General features: G+C 35.4%; 1 protein-coding gene across 1 annotated transcript in view; it reads right to left on the bottom strand.

Moving 5' to 3' along the window:
* Window positions 1-10,871, bottom strand: part of LOC106874681 (uncharacterized) — a 35,703-nt gene extending 24,832 nt beyond the window's left edge. The window contains exons 1-2 of the mRNA XM_089343747.1: window positions 10,280-10,871; window positions 991-1,048 (exon numbers count right to left, since the gene is read on the bottom strand). Coding sequence (XP_089199873.1) covers window positions 991-1,048; window positions 10,280-10,627 — 406 coding nt within the window. The 5' untranslated portion in view covers window positions 10,628-10,871. The remainder of the gene's footprint in view (window positions 1-990; window positions 1,049-10,279) is intronic.
* Window positions 10,872-15,000: the final 4,129 nt, after the last annotated feature.

Genomic DNA, 15,000 nt, shown 5'->3' with positions numbered 1-15,000 from the left:
TATATATACATATATATATATATATAATATATATACATATATATATATATATATATAATATATATACATATATATATATATATATATATATACATATATATATATATATTCTATATCATCATCATCATCGCTTAACGTCTGCTTTCCATGCTAGCATGGGTTGGACGATTTGACTGAAGACTGGTGAACCAGATGGCTACACAAAGCTCCAATCTGATTTGGCAGAGTTTCTACAGCTGGATGCCCTTCCTAATGCCAACTACTCAAAGAGTGTGTATATATATATATATATATAAACATACATATATCAGGAAATACCAATGAGCTTGTTTCTTTCTATTAATTACCACTTTGCATATCCATTTTTTTTTTATATTTGCATGGGTCTTTTCCAGCACCCACCTCTTGTTACACAATTTATTACCTTTATTAGGTGCAGTATTCTGTGATCAGCCTTCACCACTTCTTCCTAGATCTTTTCTGCAGACTCCTTTCACTTGGATTGCCTGGTACTACTTTCCCCAACTGTTTTTTTTTTCTTAATACATACCATATGTTCATAACAGCACTGTCTTTCCCCCTTACATACTGTTTTTTTTGATTCCTCTTATACCCATTTTTCTCACCAGCTCATTAGTGTTCTGTCATTCATGCATGTTAACATTATACATCCATCAAAGCAAGCCTGCCTTATTTTCATCCAGCTTTTATACAACTTCTGCATTTAAACTAAATCATCAATGATTTTATTGCCAATTAACCTGCCAGCCCATTCAGAGCATAAAATTGCTGTTGAGAGTTAAATAATCCATAGTAAGTATATTTATTAAAAACTGAATCATATACATAATAGAAAGGAATACAATACAACACAGACGTTTTAGTGTTCAAAGACCATTTCAGCTTAACTAAATAACAAGCAAGTAAGCCAATATTCCCATAGTTGAAACATCAATCAATAAAAAAAAACTTATAGAAAAAAATATTTACCTATAGAATTTTCCAACTTGGAGCTAGACAAGCCTGATGGCTCATTTCCATCTGAGTGCTAAAAGAGAATAAGTAGTTTCATCAATTGTTTAATCAGAAAATTAAAACATCAATTTTTAATAACGCATTTTAATAAAATCTCATTAAAGTTTTTTTTTTTTTTAAATGTAAAAGATAAAGATGAATTTTTTAAAAAGAGGTACTTTAGATAATTAATGGAATGTTATGTACATTTGGCTGTGTAGTAAGGAGCATGTGATCTTGGGTTCAGTCCCATTGTGTGACACCTTGGGCAAGTGTCTTCCACTGTAGACCTTGGTAAGCAAAGCCTTGTGAGTGGATTTGGTAGATGGAAACTGAATGAAGCATATATATATGTATGTATGTATGTATATAATATATACTATTTATTAAAGCTGAAAAAAAATCTTCACAAATTGTTACTCAGAGTTTCTCATGATTGTTTGTCAGACAGCTGCAATAACATCACAACTGTCTGATGAACAGTCACATGACACTCTGAGTAACAGCTTCTGAGGATTTTTTTCAGCATTGATAAACAGTAAATACCATTAGTATTCAAATATTTTTTCCAACTTGTTTTGCATCTATGTGCTTACTTGTGTGTGTGTGTGTGTGTGTGTGTGTGTGTGTGTGTGTGTGTGTGTATGTATGTATATATATATATATAAGTAAGTTTGGAGGGATATATTATCCAGGTGGGTACCATATGAGCTCTCAGTTAAGTTCCAGTTAATCATTACGATACATATTTAACATCTGTGACTACAATTTCTTGTCAGTCACTCCATGGATTCTTCTGATGGGTAACTCTGTGTATGCTTTGCAGGACAGTAAAAATTGTCTGGAGTATATACTATTATTATTATTAATAATAAAGAGTATAAAGACTTGTACATCCACAAAATTTATTTTATAGTTATATATGCTGTATATAACTATAAAATAAATTTTGTGGATATACAAGTCTCCATACTCTTTATTATTAATAATACTAATAATCATTTCTACTAAAGGCAGAAGACCTGAAATTTTGTGGGAGGGGACTAGTTGATTACATTGACCCCCAGTGTTTCATTGGTACTTAATTTATCGACCCCCAAAAGGATGGAAAGCAAAGGCAATCTCGGTGGGATTTGAACTCAGAATATAAAGGCAGACAAAATGCTGCTAAGCATTTTGCCCGGTGTGCTATTAAAACTAATAATAATAATTAGAAAATAGCACTACTAGGCACCACACATCCTACGTAAAACACTTTCAATACAGTAACAATAAGAGCACCGCAATAAACCACAGCACATAACCAAGGCACACAGAGCTGCACTCAGTAGTGCAGTGAAAGTACGTGATAAATATAAGACTACTCAATAATAATAATCCTTTCTACTGGAAGCACAAGGCCTCAAATTTTGGGGGAAGGGATTAAGTTGATTACATTGACCCCAGTACGTAACTGTTACTAATTTTATCGACCTTGAAAGGATGAAAAGCAAAGCCAACCTTGGCAGAATTTGAACTCAAAACCTAACAGCAGACAAAATACTGCTAAGCATTTTGCCTGGCATGCTATTAATAATAATATTAATAAAAGTATGTATATATATATATATATATATATATATATATATATACACACACACACACACACACACACACACACACATATATTTGTATGTATTCATATCTGACCCCTATCATGGCTTGACAATTGGTGTTGGTTTGTTTACATCTCCATAACTTGGTGATTTGGCAAAAAAAAAAAGAAGCCAATAGAATAAGCACCAAGCTTAAAAATAAATACTGAGGTCAATTTCTTTGACTGAAACCCTTCAAGGTGGAGCTCCACAGACTGAAACAAGTAAAAGATAAATGACATAAATTGCTGTGTAGTCCTACAGCATGGCACCTAGGGCAGGTGTGGCATACTACAGCTCTAAAGTGAATGAATTTGGTGCAGAGAAAGAGAAAAAAAGCCTAACCTAGATATATTTATGTGTGTGTAAAACAAACATCATTGTCGTACAAGTGGTGTCATTCATTTTGCAATCCTCCATGAAGACATGTCTAGCTATTTGCACTGGTTGTGTTCAAGGGATTAGGTGAAATAGGTTACATCAAAATGAGAGTTGTTGACAGGAAGAGTAGAAATTCTACTTTAGCAAATTTCATCTGAACCATGCTATGGAAGCATGGAAAAAAACTGACATTAAAAATGATGACGATCATCATCATTATGATGTGTGTGTGTGTGTGTGTGTGTGTGTGTGTGTGTGTGTGTGTGTGTGTGTGTGTGTGTGTGTGTGTGTGTGTGTGTGTGTGTGTGTGTGTGTGTGTGTGTATGTGTGTATGAGTGAGTGAGAGAGAGAGAGAGAGAGAGTCTTCATATGCTACCACTTGTTAATTGGTACTCACTTGTTTATGCAACCCCTCCAAAAATTTTTAAAAATCAGTGGTCAGCAAGAAACTAATACTAGACTTAAATATAAGTACTGGGGTTATTCTGATTGACTAAACCCTTCGGGTCAGTGCTTTGGCCTGACCACAGTCCAGTGACTGGATAAAGCAAAAGAATAACAGAAAGGAACCTGATGATCTCTTGTGGTTGAGTGTCTAAATTTACTTAAAACCAGCATATGAACCACAATATAAACTAGTGTTTATCATATCATCATACCCTCTGAACTGCTCCCTGAGCCACTTGATATTCATCCCCACTTCTTACCATAACTCCCCACCTCAACATCTATTTACATTTACTGTCAATTACCCAGCTCCTGTTCACTACTGACAACCTTCATCCCCTATTTACTTCTGAGCACTTACACCCATGATTTCTATCCATTACTTACTCTCACTCTTCCCTTCACTCTTTTAGCCTTTACTCATCTTTCCTGGTTCTTCTATCACCACTCTCTCTATCTTATTCAGTTTTTTTGGCCGTGCTACCTTGAAAGTCTGTTCAGGTTTATTATTACTGTCCTCTTTATCTCTCTTTCAGGCACCCTGCATCTGCCCATATACAATGTGAAGTAACCCTGAATTACCACTCTCTGAATCTCTCTCTCACAACCCAAGGCTCTGACTATTACTCTAACACTTTCCCTTCTATTACTACCTTCCCTACTAACACTGTCTGTCAATGTCTCCACAAAAACCTTATAGTAAAACTAAATTTGTTCATCTCATCATCATCTTCTCAACACCTTCTCTTCCAGCTGTTCTTCTGAATCAAAAGTTAGGTGCACAAGAGGCTGTGCAAGTCTGATCAAGACTACATAGGCACATTAGACAACAAAAACAAGGCACATGTTACCAAGACATACTTTCTCATGAGTCATGGCTGGTTGTACTTTTTAAAGAATCATATATAGTATATATAAATATATTCAGGGCTGTCTTAACAGCATTATAGGACCCTGGGCAAATCAATGCCCAGTCCTATAGTATTTATTTACTGACAGTAGATCACAGCATACATAAATTAGAAATTGGGCCCCTAAACCCATGAGGTCCCTGGGCAGCTGCCTAGTGCGCTTATACCTTAAGATAGCACTGAATATACTTAGATACACCTTTTTAGGAAGTATTCAAGTACTGGTGTTGGAAGGCACCTAAAACATTCCTCTCTACATAAATATGTAGTCAGCCTACTGCATGCAATACCTCCACTCATCTGGAGTCTACTATATTGTCTTGTCTGTACATGGCCACTTGTAGGAGAGGAGACATTATATAGTTACACAACAGGCTAAAAACAGCTGCAATATTAAACCCTGTAAACAATGTCCTATCATTATCATTTAAAATCCATTTTCCATGCTGGCATGGTTTGGACATTTTGACAAGACCCAGTAAACTGCAAGGCAGTACTGAGTTCCAGTGTCAGCTTTGGCTGGATGTCCTTCCTAATGCTAACCATTTAACAGTGTGTACTGGGTGCTTTATTTGCTCTTCTGGCACTCGTGAAATTGTCAAGTAACTTGAAAGACAAGAAAAAGAATAAGGAGAAAGGAAAAAGCTCTCACAATGAAGTGTTGGGAGTGGGAGTATTTTGGCTGTAGTGGGATGGCTTTATGCCAAGTGACAAAAGGCTAGAGTATGATAGAGGAACAAACATAGGTGTCTTGTTATAAAGGAGATACATGGTTTCCAGTGATTGTATGGGGTGGGGGTTGGAAAAGAGATAAAGGTGGTACTGGTGGAGTGCTAGAGTGAACTCCCAAGGTACAGGAAAGTGAGCATAAGAGAGAACACAGGCAGAGGGTCAGAAGAAGGGAGAATGTGTGAGGGTAAAATAACAAATGGTTAAAAATAAGGAGTTAAAACACATTGGATGATGTAGTTCTAAATTACTCCATGCCAGAGGGGATACATTATATGAGGTCCTAAATTGATTATGTTTAAAAAAAGATTTATAAAAAAGACAGAATGGTAATGGATGGAATGCATTTGATTACAGATCTGATTAACCTGGTGCTAAGCAATGATGACTTATTACAATATAGAAAGAACAGAGTGATTGCAGTAGATTTTAACTCACAATCTATCAGCAGAAGTATTATGAATATGGATGTCTGCATGCTTTGGAAAGTAAAGTGATGTGACATTTCCAGGCTGTTCTTTCATCTGAGACAGGGAGACGAAAATTGTTTTTATTGGTTTGCAAATTATTTCCTCCCTCTCTTTCTCTCTCTCTCTCAGATAAAGAGATAGCAACAAACATCAGATTTTGCTTTTTCTATGCCATACAAATAGAATTGCTGAATCGGGGTACAAGCTGTGGATAACTGAATTGGGGTACAAGCTGTGGATAACTGAATTGGGGTACAAGCTGTGGATAACACTATTTTTCAGGGCTTTGTACTAGTATTATCATCATTGTTTTAACATTCACTTTTTCATGCTTGCATAGGTTAGACAGAATTCTTGAAGCAGATTTTCTATGGCCAGATGCCCTTCCAAGTAAGGTGATATTTCCAATTAAGGTAATATTACCTCATTAACAGGCCTATTTTTCAAGGATGCCTGGAAATGAATAATGTTGAGAATATGCAGATGATGCTCGTTTACAATCATCACAATGTTAAGACAAGAGTACACACAAACACACACATGCATAGACAGAAACTAAAAAAATTCTGTCATATGTGTGTGTCTGCGTTTGTGTCTTTACATTCTGAGTTCAAATTCTGCTGAGGTCAACTTTGCCTTTCATCCCTTGGGGGTTGATAAAATAAGCACCAGTTGAGCACTGATGTAGATGTAGTCAACTTAACTCCACCCCCAAAATTGCTGGCCTTGTGCCAAAATAAAATGTTTAAAATTAATTTAGCCAACTTACTTTTTTAAAATTTCAATCTAAAATATCATGTTAAATTAAATTAAATCAGTGGTTCTCAACTATTTTTTGTCTATGGACCCCTCTGATTCCTACTTTAATGGGGTGAACCCTCATAGCCATTCAATGTTTAAAAAAAAAGCCTATTGCATTTTTATCATTAATTGTTATAAGGAATTGTATAAAAAAATAATTGCTAAACTATTTTGTGTACTGTAGAAGCATAACCAATTTATTGCACATACATTTTAACAAGAAAATTTTATATGGACCACCAAGGGCCATATGGACCCCAGTTGAGAACCTCTGAACTAAATAAATTGGAACCAACTTATAGGCAATCCTTAGATATAACTTTTAACATTTTCTTGAAAATTTTTTAATCAGGGCTACTTGCAAACATCTAAAAATTGTGTGTTACATTTTATGGAACTCATCTGACAACTCTGCCAAGCAAACTTATCCATATTCAGGAATTGCAAATCACAATAATTTGCATAATTTTTTTCACCACAGACCACAACCAGTTTAATGGATTCTGGGGTGGGGTCATTTTCTTTTTTCTAGTTATTATGAGCTGGTTTGTCCAATAGCTTATCACTTAACAGTGACCTTTTGATATAAAGTATATTTAAATGGCCAACTGAAAGAAAATGTTTTTATCTGCTGAAAATAATGAAACCCTCATGAAAACCAGCAATAAAAGGTAATTGAAATCATGAAATGTACACAAATATACCATTGTAGGTACATGAAGTGACATGAAAAATAAATATTGAGCAATAAACGGAACTTTCCAAAATCTTTTCTCAATATACATCTACAAGAGATCAGCTGATCAGCTGGCATCATGTGCACAAAGATAATGTATTTACAATATTTATCTATTGGATTTGACGTTACTAATCTACCTAATCAATTTCTTTCAGTCTCTGGATTGTAACCAAACATTTTTACTAATAATTCATTAAAGAATTATTCAGAATTTGGCAAAACATCAAGTACCTCTCATTTTCATTTTATTGTCAGACATTTTGTATATCTATATCAAAAGATCACCCATGACTAACCCATCATTTTGTATAGTTATATCAAATAATCACTAACGAATATCCATTTTGAAGCCTAACAAGCTGAGTCATTTTTCCCTTTGACAGGAGAGCAGTCCCTTACAAGTTTTAACAAGTTTGAGCATAATATGATTTCAGTTGAAAACTGCAGGCTTACATAACTATCATTTCCCTAACAGCAATAAGCTTAATCTCTCCATGGAACCTATTTCACGACTATATGTATTGAAGCATTGAAAGTCAAGTGTCCTAACCAGCACCACACTAGCATCAAAATGTAAACCTTTAATTCTTTAGCCAGCTTACTGAAGGTGGACACTACTGCACATGATTTATGAGTTCAAATCTTGCAGATATTTTTATATGTTTCTGAGCAGAACATTTTGTTCTATATGTCTTCAGATCATTTAACTGTTAAAAATATCTCAGATCATCTGCTAATGTTATTATTTTACAGTGGTTTCTTTTTTATGAGAAGATTTATCTTTTCTGTTTGATACCATGAAACTTGGGCTAAGTATAGGCTTTCAAGTCACTGTCAACATCCAGTGTCCAGGTATTATTTACCTGCATATAGATTTGAACAGAAATCAGTTTATCTTCCAATATGAATCTTTGTTTAATATGCTACATTTGAAGTTGTTATTTGTTAATTTATTAATGGTGAGGAAATTTGATAAAGCATATCAAAGCTGCATATCAGTTATCAAATTCAGTAGAATCCTCAGCTGTAAAGATTTTATCTGATTAACTAAAAGACAAACCTAGATGAAGGAGTTAAGAAAGTAGCTAATTAATATAACCCTTCAGATGACACTTGGTGACAGTAATTAAACTAAATGATATCTGCATATAACAATAAAGAAAATGCTAAAAGCTAGAAGTTAATGAGAATTAGAAGTGACAGGTATGATATGGAGAATATACATGAAAGGCTCTATTTAAATCACAAAATATTTCTTTTCTTCAGAGCAGAACAAGCTATTATATATTTTCTTTTGTATTCATTTAAATCTTGCTAAATTTTACAGGCCACTACAAGTTTATTTTCATTCTAGTATGTAAAATAAAATCAATGATTAGACATAGTGTAGAACAAGAATCTACAAATGATTCATTGATGAACAGGGACGACTGATATTGAGTGTGGACCGTTTAAATTTATCCAACTTATATCTGATAGAAAAAAAATTTATGAAATAAAAAATTACTTGATACAATTTTATAAAGTTTCATGTTAGGAAGGCCATTCACCTATATATGATTTGTAATGTAGCAAGTTCTGCTTGCATGATAGAAAATATAAATAAAATAATGAGTGTGACAGAAATAAAGCAACGATAACGATATGACAAAAATTAACATTTTTTTACCTTTATCTTAAAACTTAAACCTGAAATTTTATCAACTGCAACTTTTATTTCCTTTCCATTATTTCCATAATGAAAAAGGAACAATAAAACAGTTTTAGTCATTTTAAAAGAAGTGTACTTATCCTATTACTTTATTTATTAACTTTATTCTCAGAATTTAGTCTTCTCCAACTAGAAAAAAAAATTAGATACGATAAGTGAAACGTTCATTGCTTTTTAAGTCCTTTGGCTCACATCCTAACACGCACCACCCCTAACTACACCGCAGCGACTGATGCTATGATTCGAATAAAGCAGATTGTTCTACTATTACATGTTGAACGGAGATAGAGTAACAGAAACAGAAGAGAAACGATCATAAGATAAAAATGGATAGTCCAGCCAGTTTTTCATGGAGCTGGAGCATAGCCTATTGATTAATCGTCTACAGCAGATTTTCGCAGCGTGCGGTGGGGTGTATGGGATGGAATTTTCCGGCATTTGACACGTTAACTAGAAGAAATTGTGTTCCTCGTGATTACATCTTCTTCTTCCACCCCACCCGAAATATAAAGATAATATTGATTTCTGGCATAAACACAAGACCTCGGATAGTTAAGGAGAGCAGAAATGACATGTTGTAGCATTCATGCATTTCTCACTAGCAATCGGAATAGACGGCAAGAACTAATAGAGGCTGGCAGAAAGCTAGATATAAGGATAAAGTGAAGAAAGAAGGTACAAGATTATTATCATCTCAAAAGTGAAAGAATTAATAAAAACAAAACACAGAATGAATGAATGAATAACTGAGTGAAAGAATAAACGGTGCCTTAACAATATGAATATCAAATAATTTATGATGAATGGATTCATACAAAAAATGATGCACTTTTACACATACACACAGGGATGACATTTCAACTGAGTTTACTCGATTGTTGATAAAACATCGGAAAGCAATAAACTAATGCATAAAGGTTTATATAAATTTCGCATGACAACTACAGCCAAACATACCCTGTAGACATACTCTCTTTATAAACACACATTGTAAAATATCTTTTAGGGATATACATTGAAAAAATCTCAAAAGATAACTAATGATTTTTAAAAATAATAAATGTCCAAGACTTCACGCTAAATTTTTTTTATATTGCCATCATTGTATTGCCAATATCACATGTTTATCCTAATGACAATTCGATTAATACGTTTAATATCGTGTCGTAGCATAGGTCCAGTTCAGCCTTTATTCAGCAAACCTAAGATCAAAGGCGCTCTAGCCGTGACCATCCCGTCATTTATCCACATAGTTTACCCTAAAACTACATTACTCAGTTTACTACCGTGCTTGCTTTTTTTTATTTTTAATCTTATCCGTTCACGCAACAATGATCTGTTTAAAATGTTACAAACTTCAATTAGGATTTTGGATATAAGAAGAGCACGAGATTCTGCGACGTTCAAGCCGTTCTTAGAAAAATATATTATAAATAACATACCTTCAGCTCCCTAACAGGTTGACTAGGGGACAAGTTCTTTAAACTGCTTCTACTTGTTATGATATCGTCTTTCTCTTCTTTGTTATCTTGGCCGTCAGCAGAAGATAAAGGGTCCTTCTCATGCACTGACAACAATTGGACTCCATCGTAATGATCGGGTTTCATTTCATTTTTTCTATCGGCGACAGCGAACACAACCGGTAAATTTTGTTGTTGCTGTTGCTGATGTTGGTGATGATGGTGATGATGATGATGACGGGCAGTAAGTGACCGTTTAAAGCTTTCGGCCATCACCACACTCGCTGACCAAATTGTCATTAAAAGACACAGTTGTTGTATATGTTGCATCCTTTTCTCTGTTGCTTCAGTAATAACAATAAGAGGTGGAATAAATTCAATTACGATTTCGTCCGTAAGAATTTCCGAACTAAACTAAATCACAACAGGTTGGTTTTTCCGATTCAAAATCAACAAACGCGACAGAATGCAGGTTGCGAGTTTGACTTCAGCTTTAATGATAATGCCAAGCAGCCAAAGACTGCATTAGAAGTTTGTCATCCACTACCATTCAGCTCTGAACGTGAGTGACCATGTAGCGTATTTAGTATGAGAAGCGATGACTATAGTAGTTTGGGGGTGTATTATTGAGTGTGCGTGCATGTGTGTACGTTGTGTATGTGTGTTAGCTTACGTGTATATATGCACAGGCACGGTTTTATTTAATAATACAACCTACCCCTCCTTTAATAACCTGAGAGGCGAACTAGTCTTCTTAGGTGGAAATTTTTTTAATGTAACATGTTTGATAGATGCACTCTGAATCTTTCAGTTTAAAATTAGGGAAATTATCAAATATCCTTTTTTCCCCTTCTCTTAATTTTATTTTATTTGCACATAAAAAAAAATCTAATTCAACCTCGTATGCAAGCTTACCTTTTGTTCATTCAATGAACTCTTCCATTGTTGGGGCTTTTTCGAGAATAATTTTCAACGATTTTCTTCATTTATTTCTCCTCTAGATAGCAGGTGGTGGGAATTATCCATCACGAGGATTTAAACAAGTTTTCAACATTGTATGTCATTAATTAAAATTAATATTGATTTTATTTTATTTAGCATATGACCAAAAATTTCAAGAGAGATTGTAGTCATTTGAATTGAAATCTTAGTATAATTAATCTATCACCTTGGGAATTGAACTCAGTGCATAGCTACCTACTGCAAAAGTATTTTGTTCCACACCCCTTCTAAATCTACCTATATGATATATAGTATCTAAGGTGAAATTGTTTGATATTTGAGATATACAAATTACCTCAATTTAAAACGTTTTTGAATTGTTTTGTATTAGAATTTTGAAATATAAGATATTGAAAGTATCTTCAAAACAATATAGATCATTAAAAAAATATATAGATCACTTTATAAAACTTTTATAAATTTCTAGTGGTTAACTTGCATGCGAGAAATATCAGTTAAATCTTCTTCTAACAAAGCCTCTCCGCCTTTGAAAAGTAATACATTCGATAAGGTAGATTGGGGTACTTAGTGCTTAGAAAATAATAATAACAATAACAAAAAGGGCGGGTTGATCATGGCTGGCAAGTTTTTAATCATATATCTACTAAATCGGGTATGGTCCAAGGCGAAAAAAGAACATATATGTGCGTGTGTATTTAAAACGAATTAGTTCCTCAAACTTAAAGCTTTTGTGCATTCCAAAGGACTTTCAGCCTAACCTGAGGTGGCGGGATATTGCGATTACGATGTTAAACTATACAGACAAGTGTTGTCAGCTGGGCCCGGTTGAGATATACGCGGAGCGACGAAACCGTTCTGCACGCACTTGTTTAGTCGAATAGGCTGCTGTTGCATGTAAGATGGATCGGGCTTATCAGCCGAGTTCACATCGAAGATCGTTCGCTGCCTTCTGCGTGTGAAGGATGGGCATTTTTTCTGTCTAGTAGCTTATACAGCAATGGTCTCTGTAGCAGACGCGACTAAAGGAAAAATTTGGAATGCTGTCTCTTCGTCAATCTTTGATCGACTTGGAGAGAAAGGTTAGGACGGAGAGGGAAGTGCTGCACTCCAGTAAATTCGTCGAAAGATTGTTGCTATTTAGCCTAGGGTAGACCTCTGATTAAAGACATTCCAGCCGTGGTCACCTCATCTTTTCAGAAGTATATTTTAAACGGCATTTTCCTTTTTTTTTTTAATTAAGATGGTGGGAAGTGTATGATTTGAGGGAGATTTTGCTGCTATTTCATACAGTCGGAGGACCCAATGGTAGTTCTCTCATAGCGAATGACCCTAATGAATGGGCCTAATTTGAGCATGCACCTCTAGACTGGGAAAATGACTGCTAGGAGGTAGGCACTTACCCTTAGTAGTTTGGACAATATTAAACATGGGGGATTTCCTGATTGGAACTGAGTGGGAGTCCTCTTTGAATACCCTATCATATATGTGTAGTAACCATTCCATATAATGTCCCCTCATCCCACACCATTGTAATAATTAAAGAAATTATTGTTGTTGCTGTTGTTGTTGTTGTTAAGGCTGTTGTTGTTTGTTGCTGTTGTTAAGAATTGTTAGCATGCTGGACAAAATGCTTAGCAGCATTTCGTCCATCTTTACATTCTGCATCTGAGTTCAAATTCCCCCGAGGTCAACTTTGTCTGTCATCCTCTCAAGTTCAATGAAATAAGTACCAGTTGAGCACCAGCTCAATGTAACTGACTAGACAAAAATTTCAGGCCTGTGCCTTCACTAAAAAGGATGATGATGATGATGATGATTATTATTATTATTAGTAGTAGTAGTAGTATCATTATTATTAGGTGGCAAGCTAGCAGAATCGTTAGCACACTGGGCAAAATGCATAGTGGCATTTCATCTGTCTCTACATTCTGAGTTCAAATGCCACCAGGGTTGACACTTGTTTCCCCCCCCCCCCTATTAGATACGAGTAGCACACAGCTAGAGCCCTTGAAATTACCCCCAAATGTAAGGCTTCTCTATCACTGGGAGTCTAAATGACTGACCCTTTTCTTCTAAGTCAGAAAATATTTCATCTCTCAACAATTACTGACACTGTACACAGTTCAGGTGAAGCTTGCAATGCAGTACTGCTCCCATATCTGGTACAGTGCTGCTACACACACACACACACACACACACACTCACACGCTCACACACAGCCAGCAATACTGCGTCAGAGAAAGCCACTCAACTATCGGTATGGATTCAGCAACAGTCACAATCCAGCCTCCAACTCACAAGTACGCTGTCTCCCTGCCTCTCTGGTGGTGGTCATTGTTGTCATCCTCTTCATGGTAGTCATGGTCATGATCATATTCCTGTTAGTGGCATCTGGTGGTGTTGGTGGTGGCAGCAGTAATAGTGGTACAATGATGATGATGATGATAATGTACTTGCTTGCTCTTACAGAATTCTATAGCCAATTCATGGCATCATTCACTTTGCAACATTTACATCACATACCTAAACCAGAACAGACATCTCTCTTGGCTGAATGTTCCTCTGATTTCTATACTTCCCCAGTTTATTTACACTTCATTTTTCCTCTAAGTTAGAAATGAGCATTCATCGTGTTCCTATTCAATTGCATCAAATTACCTACATACATATAACCCAGCTCTCTCCCTCACAATCAGTCAACAACCTTCTTTTCTGTAAGATTAGTAATTCTTTAAATTTATTACATTCCCATCTAACTAGTCTTTATCCTATCACTAATTTTTATCCCCCTTATCCATGCGCTAACCATATCACTTCATAAACCTTATCTAATATTTCCTTTCTGAGGTACAAAGGAACAGAAAAGAACTCTTTGCTGTGTATTCAGAATTAAATATGTTTATAAAAGTTTCAAAGTTCATAAAATATATACAAGGTGCATTCCAGAAGTTTTCAAACTTTTGCAGGAGAGATATTTATTAGTTTCAAAGAAGTACAAAACTCTAATCTCCTTCAAAGTAGGAACCTCTGGCTTCAATGCACATTGTACTGCCAGAGCCACTTCGTGAAAGTTCCATAGAAATCCTCCAGAGTGAAGGTGTCCAAGACCCTTGTCACAGTCCCCCTCATCTTCATAGCAACTGCCTCTGAGGTTCTCCTTCAGCTTGAGGAGCAACCGAATGTCACAGGGAGCAATGTCTAAACTGTAGGGAGGATGAGGGACAGTTTTGATGCCCTTCTCTGTCAAGCAGTTGGCTACCAAAATGCTTATCGTCGACCACCCTGGGGACAAGCTTTGCACAAATTTTACACATGTTCAGATTTTTATGAATCATTCTGTATACAGTTGCCACACTAACTTCAAATTGCATGTTTATTGTCTTTATAGACATACAACAGTCTTCATCTAGAAAATTGCGAATTTTCTCAACCAGAGCTGATTTTCTGACATTCCTTTCCCTCCCACAGCTCTCATCATCTCTCTACCATCTTTGAACCTTTTGTAACAACAGAAAACAGATGCTCAGCTCATATAAGTTGATCCATAAGTGATTTGGAGCATTTCATAAGTTTTTCCCAGTTTAACATTGTCTTCATGTCCCTGACTGCATTTTGCAAACTAGTCAGCTCGGTCAAGCAGTGTTTAGTGGGGTGTGTTCAAAGTATTGTTGTATCCTTCAGTCTGGAATAACAAAAGTTGACAGGCCAGCTAAATATCAAATGCATTAGTAGATGTATGC

This window comes from Octopus bimaculoides, chromosome 2 (genome assembly GCF_046866305.1).
Source record: "Octopus bimaculoides isolate indiv1 chromosome 2, ASM4686630v1, whole genome shotgun sequence".
Taxonomy (NCBI): Eukaryota; Metazoa; Mollusca; class Cephalopoda; order Octopoda; family Octopodidae; genus Octopus; species Octopus bimaculoides.
Note: the sequence above shows the minus strand (reverse complement) of the source record. Positions and strands in the feature narration are given on the sequence as shown.